Here is a 17,824-nt window from a genome sequence, read left to right on the forward strand (position 1 = left end):
ACCTTACTAATAACTATTGGGAGCACCACCATCCTCCCAGTTACCCAGGCATGCAACCAGGTGTTGGACTGGACACTTTCACCTCATTTGCCACCTCCCACCTCTGAGCAATATCTGATCAGTTACAGAGTACATGGCTCCTTCTCTCCTCTGACACTGCCACCACCCTGGAGCAGGCTTTCATCACCTCATGCTTGCATTATGGCAGTTGTTTGCTGTTTAGTCTTAAGTCTCTTCCCACTACAATCCATCCTCATTCATCTGTCAAATTGATCTTCCTAAAGCACACATCTGACCATGTTACTTTCTTATTCAATAAACTCCAGTAGTTCCCTGTTACCTTCAGTATCAAATATAAAATCTTCTATTTGGCTTTTAAAACCTGTCATAACCTGGCCCCCTCCTCCCTTTCCAGACCTCTTATACTTACTCCCCTCCACATATTCTAGAATCCAGTGACACTGGCCTCCTGCCCTTACAAAAGATACTCCATCTCCTGACTCCAGATACTTGAACTGGCTGTCTGGCATGCCTGGAATTCTCTCCCTCCTTCTCTCCTGGCCTCCTTTACGTCTCAGCTAAAATCCCATCCTTTCCAAGAAGCCTTTCCTGATCCCCCTTAATAATACTGTCTTTTCCTCTAAGATTATCATATACATATGTTATTTGTACATAGTTTTTGCATATAGTTTCCATTATTAGACCATGAAGCTCACAGAGAGCAGGGACTATGTTTTCTGTCTTTCTATCCCCAGTACTAAGTAGGTGCTTAATAAATGCTTGTTGACTTGACATGATGAATTGGATAAGAAACCCCTATAAAACACTATCACCAACTGCTTAAAGACTACCTTTGCCTAAAGATCTTTAGTAAAAGGGAACCTACTACTTCTCAAGACAGTGCACTCCACTTTAGGATAACTCCATCAGGAAGTTTTTCCTTCTATCTCCCTCTCTGCAATTTCCACCCAGCACTCCTAGTTGTGTCCTCTGAGCATCATCGTCTCTCACCTGCCCCTGCTTGCTTCCATCTCCCCCCTTTCCCTCCCAACACACATATACATATATATGCGTATACGCAGACAACACACACACATATGTCTTTTCCTCTTTTTAAAAGTTTTATTGATGCCTTTTGTTTGTTATGCCACTAATATTTTCTAATATGTTCCTTGCTCACTGAATACTCTCCTGTTAACAAAGAAATACTTAAGCAAAACCAACCAACACAGTGACCAGAGTATACACCATTCTGTATCTGTGACTCCCCTTTCTATCAAGAAGAGCTGCTATTAATATTTTTGTACATATGGGTCCTTTTTTTCTTTCTTTGGGGAACAGACCTAGTAGTAATATTACTGGGTCAAAGGTTATACATAGTTTACACAGTATACACAGCTTTTTGGGAGTAGTTTCAAATTTCTTTCCAGAATGGTTAGACTAGTGACTACTCCTCCCCTTAGTAGCTGGGATAAGAAAGAAAACTCTTGGGAAAAAATTTAGGAAAAGGCAGAAAAAAATGTCCCTCATGTAGTTGGGTAAATGGAGGAAGGGAATGATAACTCATTACCCTGTCTTCTTTCAGAACACAGAATCGGCCAGCATGGAGATCTGTTAACCTATCAGGGCATGCGTGAATCTCCTAAAGACTGAGCTTGGCCCTGCAGTTGTCAGGTCTCTGTTAGCATTCCAAGGTTTGGGTAATGCCATGGCAGTACCACACCATACACGCCCTCTTATTTCTCCTTGATTCAACTATAGTCCAGAGCTTGCTGGAGGATACTTCGGTTTCTCTGAACTATGATGGAGTGAGGCTATGTTTTGGATTCAATCTCATCAAGGTTTGTGACTTTGATTTAATTCCATGGACACATATTACAGTCTAGTCACTGCTTGTTTGTTTCTTAAGTGTTTACCACTGACCAGAAGGGGACCTGGGAAAGACTATGAGAAAATCTGAATCTATTCCTGCTACTATTACTGCAAAAGCAACACAAAGCAGAAGCTTTAGAGACTGAGTCAACAGTATCAGTATCACGTGCAAAGGGTAGGTATTTTTCTCCCATAAAGCAAACAACACGTAATCAGACTTCTATTTCTCAGAGGAAAAATAGTATTGCCTTGATTTTCACAACTTTTACAAACGTAGTATATGATACAAACTATAGAAAACAAGGATTTATAAGGCTCTTACAGGTATTTTGGTTCTAGTGAAGGAACTAGTTTCTACACAAATCACTAAAATCTAACCTACAGCACGACCAAAACTATGGTACAACACTGCTTAAAAAACAACTCAAGACTGTATACTTCACTCCAAACCTTGCTTCTTAATATTAAAAATTTATCACTTTCAAAGAAAATTTTAATAGAAATCTGTTTCACACGGATTCACTTCCCTGCTCTTTTCATACGTAGTACTCAAAATTCCAAGAATAATTAAGAATTATAAAAATTTTAAAGCTAAAAGCAACTATAAGGCCCATCTAGACTAGAGAGGTCAAACTTGTGGTACACTGGGTTACAAAACTTGATTGTGGCTCGAAACCAGATTAAAATGTAATGGGGGAATATTTTAAAAAATAAAATATAATATAACACAGATAATGTTAATTTGTGGTTTTCTATATCAATATGCAGTCTACAGAGATCTGTTTCCATTTGAGTTTGACACCACTGATCTAGACCAACCCTTCATTTTAGAACCCTTTCATTCCTCTCTAGGCTGTACTTTTGACTCATCTCCACAGGACTAGAAATGTCTTCACCTTGAAAGCTCATTCTACCCCTGGACTACATCTCACAATGGAAGTGTCCTCCACCCCTGAAGCTTTACCTTCTGATTGGCTGTTTCCTCCGAGACCCTCCAATTTAAGACAGAGGCCCAGGCCAAAGATACCTTCATTCTCTTCCAGAATGCAATGCTGACTCATCTGCGCAGGACTTTTTCTATCATAACCCAAATTGGGTACTTTACCCTTTTGCACCTTCTCTTTTCAGCTCCCTTCCGTATCTTACTCCATTAGAATGTAAACTCCTTGAAGGCAGGGGTTGTCTTTCTTTCTGTTTGTATTTGATTACTCAGCACTTAGCATGGTGTCTGGCACATAGTAATCACTTAATAACTCCTTGTTGACTGAATCAGTGATTTATAGATGACAAAAATGAGTCCCAGAAAGAGTAACACTAGGACTAGACTTCAGGTCTTAACAATTGCAAACAACTGTTCTTCTACATCACCACCATAAGAAAGACAGGAACTAAAGCAGGGTTCTGACCCAGTTCTACAGTGCAGCTCTGTCTTTACCTTCTTAGAAGAGAGCAGAAGGGTCTGAACTGGTTCAAAGTCTTGGAAAAGTTGAGTTTCCTCAATGATATGCATCCCATTTTCAGAGCTGACTGCTTTGTGCAAAGCCCCTGTGTCTGAAACAGACAAAGCCAACAACATCTCAGTGCCATCATTCCAACAGAAGATATAAAATTAATTATGGCTCACCAGAAGACTCAAAGAAATAATTATAACATAGTACTGTTATTTTTCTTAACAGCACTGGTAGTACCCCCCCCCCCAAAAAAAACCCAACAAACAAACTCCAATACCTCTCTCTAAAGAGCCCAAGATCCAATTTCTTCACCTCAACTAAGGCTCATTTTAAAAGTCACAAATATACACAGAAATCAATTGGCAAAAAGAACTATGTTTAAAAAAGATAAGGACAGCTGGAAACACAAGCATGCTGGCTGCTTCAGTTATTTTAAAATATGGCTCATCTTTCAAAAATAGGCAAATTTAAAAATAGGCAAAAACTGTTGCTGACATAATATTACCTATATGTAAGATGTTTTGCTTGAAGTTATTTGTAAGTTTATGATGAAATATTTTTACATAGAGTGAAATTCAATTCAATTCGGGAAAGATTTATTACACACTCACCATGTGCAAGGCACTAGGTGTTGGGATAAAAAGTAAAAAACAGAATAGTCTCTGGCCTCAAAGAGCATGCATGTTCTTAATTTACTTCTGATCTCTGGGCCAAATGAGATTCTGGAAATGTTGGTGTTTTGACCGAAAAAGGAAAAATATGTTCTAAGTTACGACTAACTTAAAGAATGAACCTATGAACAAAATCTGAATGGAAATAACACAACTGATGCTTTGGCAACAACAAAATTTCCAGCCATTTTTGTTACAGAATGAGGATAGTAATCTGTTGGAGTTAGGTTTTTCTTTCAATATTAAACTTGTTCTTCACTTGGTAAGGTGAATACATTGTGTTTGCTTTCCAAAGGAAGTTATGATAGGATCTCAAACACAGGAATCAATAAATAGAGATGTCACCAAATTTATCATATTCAGTCGGTATTAAAAAGCACCATTATTTATAAAAAATTTGTGTGGAAGCTAGCAACTTGTATTCTCTGTGGCTATTAGGAATATTTTAAAATTTCAGGATGGCCTATTTTTCATTGTATGGCCTGTATTTTCATCAAAGATTTTGTGAAATCGATAAATAAATCTTAACTTCTCATCAAACTCTTCTAGCAGTAACTCTTTTTCTCAAGAATTTCAGTGGTCTAAGGATGAACTAACAGTGTTTGAACAGCATCTTGCAAACCTACCTGTGCTAATGAACATGACATCATATACTGTCTTGTCAAGTGCCTGGATCCTATCAACCACAATCTGTGTGTAATTCACATCTCTTTTTATTAGCCTGGGTCTGTTTGTTATTGGAATCACAGAATCATCCATCAAAGGGTGATCTTTCACAAACTGGAGTGTTTTGTCTGGCAAGTTCAAGGAACTACTGTAGTTGGCTGCTCTTGCTTCATTGTTGATGCACTGTAAAAAGAAAATCCAAGAGAATGATCACAATTTGTTGTTGCTGAGTCATTTCAGTCCTGTCCCACTCTTTGTGACCCCATTTGGGATTTTCTTAGCAAAGATACTGGAGTTGTTTACCGTTTCCTTCTCTAGCTCATTTTACAGATGAAAAAACTAAGGCAAACAGGGTTGAGTGACTTGCCCAGGGTTACATAGCTTAGCACTTCTCAAACTGCGGGTTGCAACTGTGGGTCACAGGCAGAAAAAGTTTAAGAAGCACTGAATAGCTGGTAAATGTCTGAGGGCAGATCTGAACGCAGGAAGATGAGTCTTCCTGACTCCAGGCCCAACACTCTATCCACCGCACCACCTAGCTGCCCTAATGATCACAATAGCATTAGCCTTTCGATAACAGCTTTCTAAAAGTTATTTATTAGGAATTAAGATATTATAGTTACATATTGATTTTAGAAACATTCTTTAAAAAAACTTTGTATCTTGAGAAAGAAGTAATAATATTTTAAAAAATTCACAAAATCCATCTTCAAGTATTCAAAAAGCATTACAAAGCTCTTAGAAAATGCTTTGTTTTAAAACTATGTATATGAAATTTAATTTTGTTTTTGCAAATATCTGTGTATCCAGGTCATTCTCTATTATGCAAGAAAAAAAGAAGCAAGTTTTAGGCTTTTAAAAACACATCAAAACTCGAGCTTCACAAAAAATGAGCTTCACATTTCTCATTTAATTTCTACCCAGTAATGGAAGAATACTGTTTCTAAAAAGGAATCTAACTAAACCCAAATAAACTTTGATAAATTAATCCACATGTTAAGTATTTTTAAAATTTAGATGAACTCTTGGGGATTTGTATATTTGGATAAAAATAAACTAATAGAGGAAAAGGCATCAATAACAAGAAACAGTTTTCTCTTCTTACTTCTGTAGCCCACCGATTTATAGGAAAACCAAAACATGTGACTATAAGAAGGTAATGAATATTTTGGGAAAGGTAACTCTATCTAGTACACTTTGATGGCTCAGGGATCTCAGTGAAGCTTGGAGCATCCTCCAATGATAAATACTGCAACACGGCTAGTCAAACACTCCAATGCCTTCTGGGTGAGTTTCAATTTTCTTCAGAGAAGAAAATTCCATAAATTTGTAGTGACATACCATCACCAGCAGATTACTTGAGTTTCAAAAAATAAGTTATTGTTTCAAGGAGGTCTGGGTGAGTTATTAGAAATAGTGTGCAAGTTTACAGAGATTACTTTCCTCCCTTTTAGTCAATTCTGGTACTAGTTCACTGTCCATCTACAGTTTCTTTCCAAGATATGTTTACTGAAGGACCTGCTCTACAGGCTGTCCATTCATCTATTAATCTGTTTTTTTTCCTTATGTGGATTGCTATATCTAAACTTTTTTGAGTAATTATATCTCAATGAAGATGCTTTACAGTACTCTGGGGCTTGATTCAATCATTACAGCAGCATATGCAAACAGGTGTATCTGTAGTATATCCAAAGAATTCTTCTTCCATCTGAACTCTATTCAACATCTTCCATTCGAACTTTGTTCAACAATGGTAAACATCCTTGGCAAGCATACATTTTATTCTTTGCTTGATACTAACAGACAGTTACCAGAATTCTCTGTTATCATATTTCAAGGACTCCTGTACAATTTTAACACATGAATAGGAGGCGACATGCTGTAAGGGAAACTTTAAAGAAGGTGTTTGGCTTATGGAATCAGATGCTTTTTATAGTCAAGCACTGTGGAATCTCTATACTTTTTAGTCAATTATGTGACTGTAAAGATGTAATCAATTATAAAATATTATTTGTCAAATCATTACTTTTCTCTTTTCATATTTCATTAAGGATGCCCTCAATACCTATGTATATTATAATAACACAAACTGTAGCTTATTCTCAAAGATTTTGAAGCAATGTAAAAGTAGACATATGGGTGATGAGTCACCAGTATCTTCCTCCTCACTTTTTGGTTCATAAAGATGTCAGGAAAATTTTCTAAGAGTTTGGTAATTCTTACATTCTTTCATATTATCCTAAGAATCCATCCTTTAACATCTGTAAATTATTTCCCCTCTAGCATAGACCTTTTCTATGTATCTTTGGTCTAGTCCTGCTGTTCTTTCCATCTTTGTTGTATTTAGTGGCATTTCTACTTCTTCATGCAGCACACCGAGGATGTAGTGGTTTCACCATCATTAATGGAGAAAAGAGGTTGTTATAAAAAAAATCCTGACAGATCTGTTTGTTCTTCTATTTTGTCCTTAAAGCCTCCTGATATGATCTCAAAAAAAACATGGAAAGGGTGAGAAAGGAAGATTGTAATGTTAATGGGATATAAGATCTTCTCTGCCTATTAATAGGCCTCATGTGGAGCCCATTAGGGAAGGGACTTGCCTAAGGAGGAGCTTGCTTGTAGGAAGGCTTTCACACCTTTTGGTACTAAGCTAATTAGGCCCTGAGTCATGGGTTGTGATACCTTCTGGTTCGGAGCCTATTACTCTAGGTAAGGTTTTGCTCTGGGGGCTCTCCTTAAATCAATATTGATTGGAGAAATACAAATCAAAACAACTCTGAGGTACCACTTTATGCATATCAGAAATGACAAATGTTGGAAATGATGAAGAAAATACGTATACTAATGAACTGTTAGGAGAGTTATGAACTGGTTCAACCATTCTTAGAGAACAATTTGGAAGTACACCTAAAGGGCTATAAAACTATACATATCTTTTGACTCAGCAATACAACTACTGCTAGGTCTCGTACACCAAAGAGATCAAAGAAAAAGAAAAAGAACCTATATGTATAAAAATAGTTATAGCAAGTCCTTTCTGTGGTGGTAAAGAGTTGGAAATGGAGGGGATGCCCATCAATTGGGGAATGGCTGAACAAGCTGTGGCATATGATTGTGATGGAGTATTACTGTGGTATAAGAAATGGTAAGCAGGATGGTTTCGGAAAAACCTGGGAAGATCTACATGAACTGATCAGGGTGAAGTGAGCAAAACCAGATCATTGTACACAGACAAAGAAATATCATAATGATCATCAACTGTGAAAGACTTAGCTACTCTGATCCAAGAAAATGCCAAAGGACTCTTGATTAAAAATGCTATCCACCTCCAGAGAAAAAACAGATGAATTCTCAGTGAAAACTGAAATAGTGTTTTCTCACTTTCTTTACTTTTCCTGCTTTTTGTATGATATGGCTAATATGGAAATATGTCTTGCATGATTTCACATGTATAACTGATATCATATTGCTAGCCTTCTCAGTGGGTGGGGGATGGGTATGAGGGAGGAAACTTAAAATGCAAATTTTTAAAAAAAGAATTAAAAATAAATAAATAAATAATGATTTTAAATAAAAGAGTTGGGAGATAGACATGGTGAACACTACGTAATACCACAAAAAAATTTTTAAATACTTTTTTAAAGGCCCTCCTGAGAGGATGTAGCTTGGGGATCTTGACTTTCTTTCTTTAAATTTGTTTTCTTTCCACTCCTCTGTTTTATGAGACAACACTACATGTAATCTTTCATTATTCTTTTCTACAAGATTTTACAAACAAGTTTATATAGTACTCCTTTTAGTTGCCATTTTTCTCTACTTGACAAGGAGACTAAAAGTATGCTGGCTAAGGTGGTTTCTTGGATCCTTTGGTCTCTTCATTGTAATGATTTGCATCATGGCATGACAGGCAAAGCTGTGGCCTTAGACAGAGTCACGAAGACCTGACCTCAAGTCCTGCCTCTGTCTTTTACTAGCTGTTTTACCCTGGGAAAGACATTTAATTGTGTTTTAGTTCCCTCATCTCTAATATAGGGATAACAATACCTGCCTGACAGGATCGCTGTAAGGACCAAAGGAGTTAACATATGTAAAATAAAATGCAAACTCTAAAGCTCTATAAAAATACTAGTTTTTATCATTATCAATCATATTTCCTTAGGAAATAGTGATATTCTGTAATGTTTTCATTTGTTTCACTTTTTTTCTTTAGCAATGAAATCATGTAAATAAATCAGGGTAGATTTCTTCAAATTTTATACCATAACTTTGAACGATTTCCACATTGGTAACCAGTTTTTTCCTATTAAGATATAAGCATCTCATTTTTAAGATGTCTGACATGTTCAGTGCTTACTTATACAAAACACATTCATGAGTACAGGCATAAGGATCCCATACATTCTACAACCTCTTTCATTTCTTACATGGGCCATATTTTCCAACCTAATTCCAGCTCTTTCCAACCTCCTTACTATTTGCAATGAGTCTTGGTACATAAGCCACCATCATCTTCATGTAGCAATTATTTTTTCACACCATGCAAATTAGAAGGCAAAACATTGAAAAGATGTTAATAGAAAAACTAAGTCATAAATTCATCGGTCCTTCCAGTCACAAAGTAGAATCCACTTATTCAGTCCAGGAAACAATCCACAAGCTAACAGGGAAATAAAAAATTGCCAAGTCAATCAAATATGCAGTCATCAAATTTTTCATGTTGGTATCACCTCTGCATGGAGTGTTCTACTTTGCCTCTTTTAAAAAGAGGTAAAAGCTTAATCTATGTTCATCCTGACTTTTTCTTTACTCACCGCTCCTGGTCGAGGTTTGGGAATCTCTCCACTGTAACGAACCCACTTTGTATGAGACTGTTCCACAGTGGCACTCTGCATGTATTTTCCTTTGGAGAAAACTTCTTCCACAAAGGACATGTTGTATGCACACACTGCTGACAGTCCCACATTATTCCTAGGTAACAAAGAAGAAATTGTTTTTTCTTGATGATAGTAACTTGTTTCAGAAAAATAAAACTGAAAAATCTATCTCATGGCACTTACAATTGTGGAGTGAAAACTGCATAAAACACAGGTTCTTTTAAATCTGGAGATTTGAGAATAAAAACATCATTGATCACGTTGAAGATAAAGTTGCTCTCCGGTATGGAACAGATCAATCTGGCTTTTAGGAAGGAGGTCCACTTCTTCTGTAAAGTCCTTAAGCCTCCTTGGTCCCCCTAAAATCCCAAGGAAAATAGAGGGCATAAATCCATTTTCTATCTTGATCAGACAGCTGTAAGGAATCTCCAAATGTTTAGGTGTTGTATTCCAAGAGAGTCAATGGAGCCAATCTATTGCACTGACATTGACTGCAGCCAAGAAACTCAGCCATCGCACCAGGACTGAGGATCCTTCAGCCCTAAAGTTTAGGGTATTAGCTCGGGCCAGGTAAAGGGTAGAGGCACTAAGGTAAAAAGCATATCCCCTCCTCCCAGGGGGAGGAATTGTCTCCTCTTTAGTATGTTGGGATCTGGAATAGACCCTGGTCCCTTCATCCTCGTTCTGTCTCTGCCAGCTGTCTATTATCTACCCTTTAATTCCTTACTCTCTCCCATTACAGTTTCATAGCTCAGACTCACAAATGTCAACTCTTCCTACATAAAATCTCTGGTAACACTGTTCAGTAATCGTTCTCCTCACAGAACACTTTATCTTGCACTTCTCTAATGCGCTTATCATAGACTGCACTACTGTATGCAACACTGTATATTAGTTATCCCACTACTAGACTATATGATTCAGAAGTTCAGGGACAATGTTTTATCTAAACTTTGAATCCCTACCAGTGCCTAGCAGGGTGCTCTACATAAAGAAGGTGCTTGACAAATGTTTGATGAATTAACAAATGCTTTGATGTATTCTCAAAACTTTTGGTCAGTCTTCCCTGGAGAAATCTTTTCTACACTTAAAGACAGCAGAGGTCGGTTTCTTAGCTGCTTTTTCTTAAGTTTAAATTAACCCTGGTTCCTTTTCCTCTGGAGGGTCTTTTTTTTTCAATTACTTTAATAAACTGTTATTGTTATCTTTGTGGACACTATCTGCATTGCCCTTAAAAATTTGTACACCAAAATATCATAGAATCATATAATCTGAGAGTTGAAAGAGACCACTCTTTTTGAGGCATTGTCCACTTTTGCCGGGCAGCTAGGTGGCACAGTGGATACAGTGCCGGGCCAGAAGTCAGGAAGATTCATCTTGCTGAGCTCCAATCTGGCCTCTGTTGCTTACTAGCTGTGTGACCCTGGGCAAGTCACTTCATCCTGTAAAATGAGCTGTGGGAGGAAATGGCAAAGCACTCCAGTATCTTTGACACAAAAACCCCAAGTGGAGTCATGAAGAGTCAAAGAAGACTGAAAAGACTCAACAACAAAGAATTAAGATGTTTTTCGTGTCATCATGCTTAAAAGGGCCTTTTTCCAACTTACATTCATTATTCCCTGTTCTGTCCTCTGGGACCAAACAGAAAAAATCTAATCCCTCCTCCACCAGACAATCCTTCAAATATACCTGCTCTTCCTCCTGGCCAGGTGTGTCAGAGAACATTAGAGAAATATTGCCCAGTATAAACATATGGCCAGGGCTACTGTATCTTCTACAGGGAGCTAGGTGCCCATTGGCATCTGGAATTGGTGGTGGAACTTGAGGCAAGTCACTTAACCTCAGGTCCTTAAGAGAAGGTGTTGAACCATATAATTTCTGTAGTCCCTTCTACTTCTGGAAGTCTGTGATCTTAAAAATATTCATTGAGAACAAATGTCACATTACCCTTTACTTCTCTCTTCCGCATGCTAACTCTGACCACTTCCTTCAACTGCACTAAGGTGGATGAACTCAATGTCCTTTGCCATCCTGGTTTTCCTCCCCTGGACACTCTCTAGCTTATCAATGCTTAGTGAAAACCCCAGTGAGAACTGAACACGATAAGCAAGATGAGGTCTGGTAAGGGCAGAGTACACTGGTATTATTACCTGCCTATGTCTCAAAGTGATGACCCTCTTAATGCAGCCCAAAATCCCATCAGTCTTTTGTCTGTATTATGCTGCTGACTCATATGTAGTTTGCAATCACTGACACTCTCAAATCTCTTTTGGAAGAACTGTCTAACCACGAATCTTCCATATTATATTTGTGAAACTGGCTTTCTATATCCATCTCAAGATTTTACATTTATCCCCATTTAACTTTATTCTATGAGAGTTAGCACAATGCTGAAGTCCTTTGGATGCCAACTCTGACACATCTAGTATGCTAGCTATTCCTCTTCATCATGGCATCTGCAAATTTGTTGACTATGCCCCCCCCACCCCCACACACACATCCGGATGAGATAAAATAGTTAAATCACAATTTGATTATAATTTAGTTACTACACTAAAACAGAAAGTCTGACTCTTTGGTCACTTTCTGTGGTATACACTGCAGTAGTTTGGGATTTTATTTATTTATTTTTTCCCAGCTAAAGAAGAGAAAGTAGATACACTCTGACTTTAGAGAAAACCATTCTCTAGAAGTCTGTAAGCTAAGGAAACTTTAAGAAAGAAGAAAACTAATGTGTCAAAAGTTTAACAAATTAATCATGAGAAATGGAGTTCAAGTCAATAATCATGCTAGGCAAGCATCTGATCATTCTCACAGGAAATCACTAGATTGTACCAAGATCAAATATACGTCCACCGCAGATCAATTAAAAAATCCTAATGGTTAAGATCATAGCTTTCCAGATACATCTTCTCACAGAAGTAAAAAGAAATTATTTACATGTCTCACCTTGCACACTCTAGCTATCCTGGGAATCATCAATTTTCCAAAAAATTCATACTCCACAGATACCTCCGTGAAAAAGAAGTAGATTTTGTCATCTTCTCCATCTGTGCTATTTGGATTTTTTCTGATCACATCAGCAAAGACAAAACTAGGTTCTGCAAATTCAGAGCAAAAAGTAATATCATACACATATAATGCATAACTTAATTCTATTCAATGCCTTACAGAGGTTTTTTTTTTTTTTCTGATTCCCTGCTTTGTATAACAGATGTCTATGAATCAGGCCAGGGAGAGATTGGGAGGTGGGGGAAGGGAAGAAGGAGAAAGGTCCAAGATTGTCTGACTGATTTGAGAGTGAAAATCTTGGGTTCAGGGAGTAGCCATAGTGTTAAAAGGGAGAGGTGTCTTAGAGATGGGAGGAATTATTGGGAAGTAGAAGTGATGTTGAAAAAAGGGAAAGATCAATCAAAAAAAGTATAGCCACAGCAAATAGGAGAGGAAGCAAAAATCAAGAACTCAGGAAAGTTGATCTCTTCTAGAAGTCTTACAAGAAGTAATGCAGTAAAACTCGTTCTTTGTTAAGTTTCTTTAATATTTTCTTACCATTAAGCCAAGGTATTGCATATTCTGTTCTCAGGGGACTTTGAGGAGAATTTCGAGAAATAATGGGTTCACTTCCCAAGAAATTGTAGGATGTTCCAGAGTAAAGCTCCCCATCTTTAGTGTGTTAGAAAGAAAGAAAAAGAAACAAACATTTCAAATCCAACAAATGGCTCACAATAATGAAAAAAAGTTCTTCATTACTACAATGTAAATATTTTTTCTCCTTGGGGAATAAACAAACAAATAAATTTCTCCAAGCTGAAGTAGATCTATTCCTATTGTTTATTTCCTATCTCTTGTTACTTTTCTTTGAGGTTGACTTTACTTTGCTTTATGTTTTTTAGACTATACTGTACTAAATTAAGAAACAACAACTAAACATATACATGTAATTCCAACACACCTTATGCAACGATATACATTGTCTTATATGCAGCATAATTACAGTGGAGACATCACACACTAATGTTGGTGCACAGACACGTATGGCCTCAGAAAGCCAAGGTGGAACTCAAAAAGACTACACTAACAGGAGAGCCTACTCTTTACCCAGAAGAAATACGATTATGTCTGCTAAGTATGCTTTCTACGTAACACATACAAAACTAGGTTGAAAAAAAGAGCAAGTTTGATTTTTGATGCCAACAATAATTCATGCGTTTGACATATATATGCATATATGTGACTTTTATTAAGATCCATATTTAAATTATATATTCTTAGAGAGTATCTAGTATTAAAATGTGGCAAAATAAATATCAAAATTTTAAAAATACCTGTTAAAGTAATGATAGACAGCACTTACCAACCATGACGGACGTGTAGCTTTGTGCTGGGTCAAACGGACACCTGCCTTTACCATCTTCATTTTTACCAACAAGTTCAAATGTTTTTAAAAGCTAAAGTGACAAGATAGTTTTAACAGAAGGATAAGCAAAATAAATTTGATCATAAGCTAATACTAATGGCTAGCGTTTATACAGCACCTACTTCACAACAACCCTGGGAGGTAGCTTCTGTTATTATCTTCGTTCTACAGTTGAGGAAACTGAGGCAGGCAAAAGTAAAGTGACTTGCCCAAGGTCATACAACTACTACATGTCTGAGGCCAGAACATCTAACATCTAATTAATTATTAGTAACACCCAATTCACAAGAATTTTAAATTTGTACAGTAAGAACTGCATCTTTTTAAAAAAAATAGTATTTTCTGGAATCACTCTTAAGCAAAGCAAAAAGGCTCAATTATGAGCTTAGTAGAAAATGTTTTTAATACTTGAAGGAAAAAAGTATAAAGAGGAAAGTTCCCCTCACCAGAGAAGGGATGAAGAACATAGACTAGATCTATATACCAGCTAAAAATATACGCTACCAATAAAATCTCAACAAATTACAATGCTTGGAGAATTCTAATTAATTCATGTAGATTAATCAATTAGCATTTATTTAAGCCCTTATTGCAGGCACTGTGCTAAGCATGGGGGATACAAAGAAAAAGTGAATATAGTTTTTGCTCTCAAGGAGCTCATATTCTAAAGGCAAAAGTACATATACTTAAATTGATACATAGAAGATGATACACAGTAGTTGGAAGGGAAGTTAGCAGGGAAGTAAGCACTAGCATCTGGGGAACTAGGAAAGGTCTCTTACAGGAGATAGTGCTTGAGTTGAGCCTTAAAGGTAAGAATTATAATTAGAAGATTATTGCCACATTCCAGGTGAGAGGCAATGAAGACTTGAAATAGGGTAGAACTGTGTAGGTGGAGAGAAGAAGAGACATATGAATGATACTGTAAGAGGGAAGTTTGAAAAGGGACGGGTTTACAATTAAAGATACTGAGTGATAATGAGCTTGAGATGCCTGCAGGAATCATTTGAAATGTCCAGTAAGCAGCTGATGATGTGGCATTGGAACTTAGGGGAAAGACTAGAGTCAGATAGATAGATCTGAGAATCGTCAGCATGGAGATCATAACTGAACCCATGGAGTTGACAAGATCAACAAATTAGAGAATACAGAGAGAAAACAGAAGAGGACCTAAGCCAGAGACTTCAGGGACACTCACAATTAATGGACGTGGCTTGAAGAAGATGAAGCAAGAGAGACTGAGTAGTCAGATAGGTAGAAGGTGACAGCCATGTCACAAAGCTCCAGAGTCTCCAGAAGGAGAAGGGAGTGAATAAATAGTGTCAAGAAGGATGAGAATTCATTAGATTTGTCAATCAAGAAATCACATGTCACTTCAGAGAGAACAATTTCACTTGAATGACCAGGTCAGAAATCAGACTGTAGAGGGCTTAGAAGGGAGTGGGAAGAAAGGAAGCGTATACATTAAATGTAGATGACTTTTTTCAACTGATTTAGCTGAGAAGGGGAAGACAGATATTTGACAGCTGAGTCATGCTCATGCTAGTGAGGACTTTTTTTAGTATGGAGAGGTTTGGTTGTGTTTGTAGGCAACAGGGGAGAAACCAGTGGGTTGAAAGAGAGCAAAGATTAGAGAGTATGGGGTTGATGGCTGATAATAAATGACGCACTTTATGGTTTGTAAGGTTATTTATAGCCATAATCTTACTTGATCTTTACAAAAACCCTGGGAAGTGGTCACTGTAGGTACTATTATTCACATTTTATGGATGACAAAACTGAGGGTCAGAAAGATTAAGTTACTTGCTCATGGTTATATAGTTAATAAATGCCAGAGGTGAGATTTGAACCCAAATCTCTTGACTCCAAGTCCATTGTTCCAAATCCATCTTTGATTAAAATCTTTCTAAAATGATTTAATATACTTTTCTGCCTTGGCAAGTTGAATATACTGGACACAGAAAAATCTTCTTTTAATGACTAAAGTTCTTGAAATGAACATCTATTCAAATTGTAAAGTACTATAGATGTGGGTGATATGGGGACTGTATTGAATGTATAACCATATTGAATGTATAGAAATGTTTGTTCCAAATAAATCCCTGATGTCTGGTCCTCTCATTTATCTGATTCATCCTTATAAGGATAAATATTATGAAAAAAGTAGTTAATTGAAGTTTTTGTTATACTGTTTAAAAAAAAAACAATTACAAGGCACCCTCAGTGATGTGGGACAGAAGAGAGAAATTTGATTTTTCTCTTTTAGACCTCTATGTCACCAGTCAGTTCAATTAAATAAACATGATATGCATGGATACAAAGATGTATGTATGCATGTGTACAGATTGTTCCTTTTTCCTTATTGTTGTTTGTCCTTTGTTCTCAAACAAAATCAAATTAACCTTAACATTGAGCACTTCATGTCAGGAGTCCTAAAAGTCTAAGAAAACTCCCTGGCCAGTGGTTGGAGATAAAATCTTCTTAACTAATTCACCTAGACATCAGTAATGTGAAATAAAATAATAAAGAAACAATGGGAAAAAGATTAAATCAGGGCTGTCCAACCTTAGGTTATCTTAGGGTCGCATTAAAATAAAATAATTACTCGTGGGCTGTACCCAGAATAAAAAATACAGTACACTAATAGAAAGTGGGGGAACACACTTCATCAATACGACAGGTAAAGGCACAAAGAGCGAAAGCAAACACAAAACAACAAAGCAACAACACAACAGTATAAACGTAGGTGCATACTGACTAGTCTGCATCGTACAGACAGAACGCATCCCACAGATTGAAAATTCCATGTGATATGTTCCATCCATAATACTGCTTAAAAACACCAAGGAAAATTAACATCAACGAGATTATTTATTAGTGATGGATTTAAAAATCTAATATGCATTCCATGCAAATTATTATTTTATTTTTTTCGCTCGTAAAAATTAAAACCCACAAGCAGGCCACATAAAATCGCACTGCAGGCTGCATGCAGCCCATAGGCCATATTTTGGACAGCCCTGGATTAAATAACAAACGCTCACAGTTCCATATGCAATCCTTTTTGTTCTTTGTATTTCTGAATGTGTTTTCTGATGAATAAGTTCAAAATTTAAAAAAATTTTCCATTAAAATGTCTGTCAAAAGTAAGAAATTTTGAGAATTTAAGGATTCTCAAAACAAAGGAAATTCTAACTAAGACCGCAGGAACAGACATGAAATTAATCAAAGGGAAACAGGCATGAATCCTGCTTCTGAAAATAACTAAGCAAATACCCTAGGCTTCAACACTTTCACATCTGAAATGGCTGTTAAGACATTTTAGTAGCGGTAGGGTCAAGGTCTGCATAAAGAATGGTGACATTTCAAGGTCAGAAGTAGCAGAAATTCAAGTCAAATAGCACATGAGAATTCCTTAACATGTCTTCAAGTTTTTCTAGCTTTGGCTGCAAGATAAGTCCACTCCCAAAGAAGAGACTGTGGGCTGAAGAGAATTTTAGTCTTTGAAACACACTGAAGCAAAAATTGGTATCATAGCTAAGGCTACCTAGTAAAATTAAGAAAAGTTAAAATTTTAGTGAAGAGGACACAGCAAGCGGAAGGGTAGATCACAGGGCACTGAGAATCGACAATTTTTCAGCACTCTCCTAAGTCACATTCAGAACAAAGCATGTTCTTGTTCTTAAGATCTCATAGATGCAGATAGGCAACTTATCTGTAATTATCATCTGGGGCTCTCAGAGGTTAAGTGACACACCGATGGTTATGTCAGTATATGTCAGACCACAGATGCAGTAGCAGCAATATCTACTAGGATCTCTACCTTGCAGACTGGCCCTTTTTTCCAAACAAGGCAGGAAAGCTGTCCCTGAG

At 36.9% G+C, this 17,824-nt stretch overlaps 1 protein-coding gene across 9 annotated transcripts in view; it reads right to left on the reverse strand.

The window, feature by feature from the left end:
• The window catches only part of SEMA4D (semaphorin 4D), a 201,550-nt gene that overhangs the window by 38,271 nt on the left and 145,455 nt on the right, over positions 1-17,824 (reverse strand). For all 9 annotated transcript variants that reach the window (XM_036740942.1, XM_036740943.1, XM_036740945.1 and 6 more), the window contains 7 exons: positions 13,889-13,982; positions 13,084-13,197; positions 12,484-12,635; positions 9,718-9,893; positions 9,472-9,628; positions 4,621-4,843; positions 3,308-3,423 (listed from right to left, as the gene is read on the reverse strand). In XM_036740942.1, coding sequence (XP_036596837.1) covers positions 3,308-3,423; positions 4,621-4,843; positions 9,472-9,628; positions 9,718-9,893; positions 12,484-12,635; positions 13,084-13,197; positions 13,889-13,982 — 1,032 coding nt within the window. The remainder of the gene's footprint in view (positions 1-3,307; positions 3,424-4,620; positions 4,844-9,471; positions 9,629-9,717; positions 9,894-12,483; positions 12,636-13,083; positions 13,198-13,888; positions 13,983-17,824) is intronic.

The sequence above is a fragment of the Trichosurus vulpecula genome, chromosome 1 (genome assembly GCF_011100635.1).
Source record: "Trichosurus vulpecula isolate mTriVul1 chromosome 1, mTriVul1.pri, whole genome shotgun sequence".
Taxonomy (NCBI): Eukaryota; Metazoa; Chordata; class Mammalia; order Diprotodontia; family Phalangeridae; genus Trichosurus; species Trichosurus vulpecula.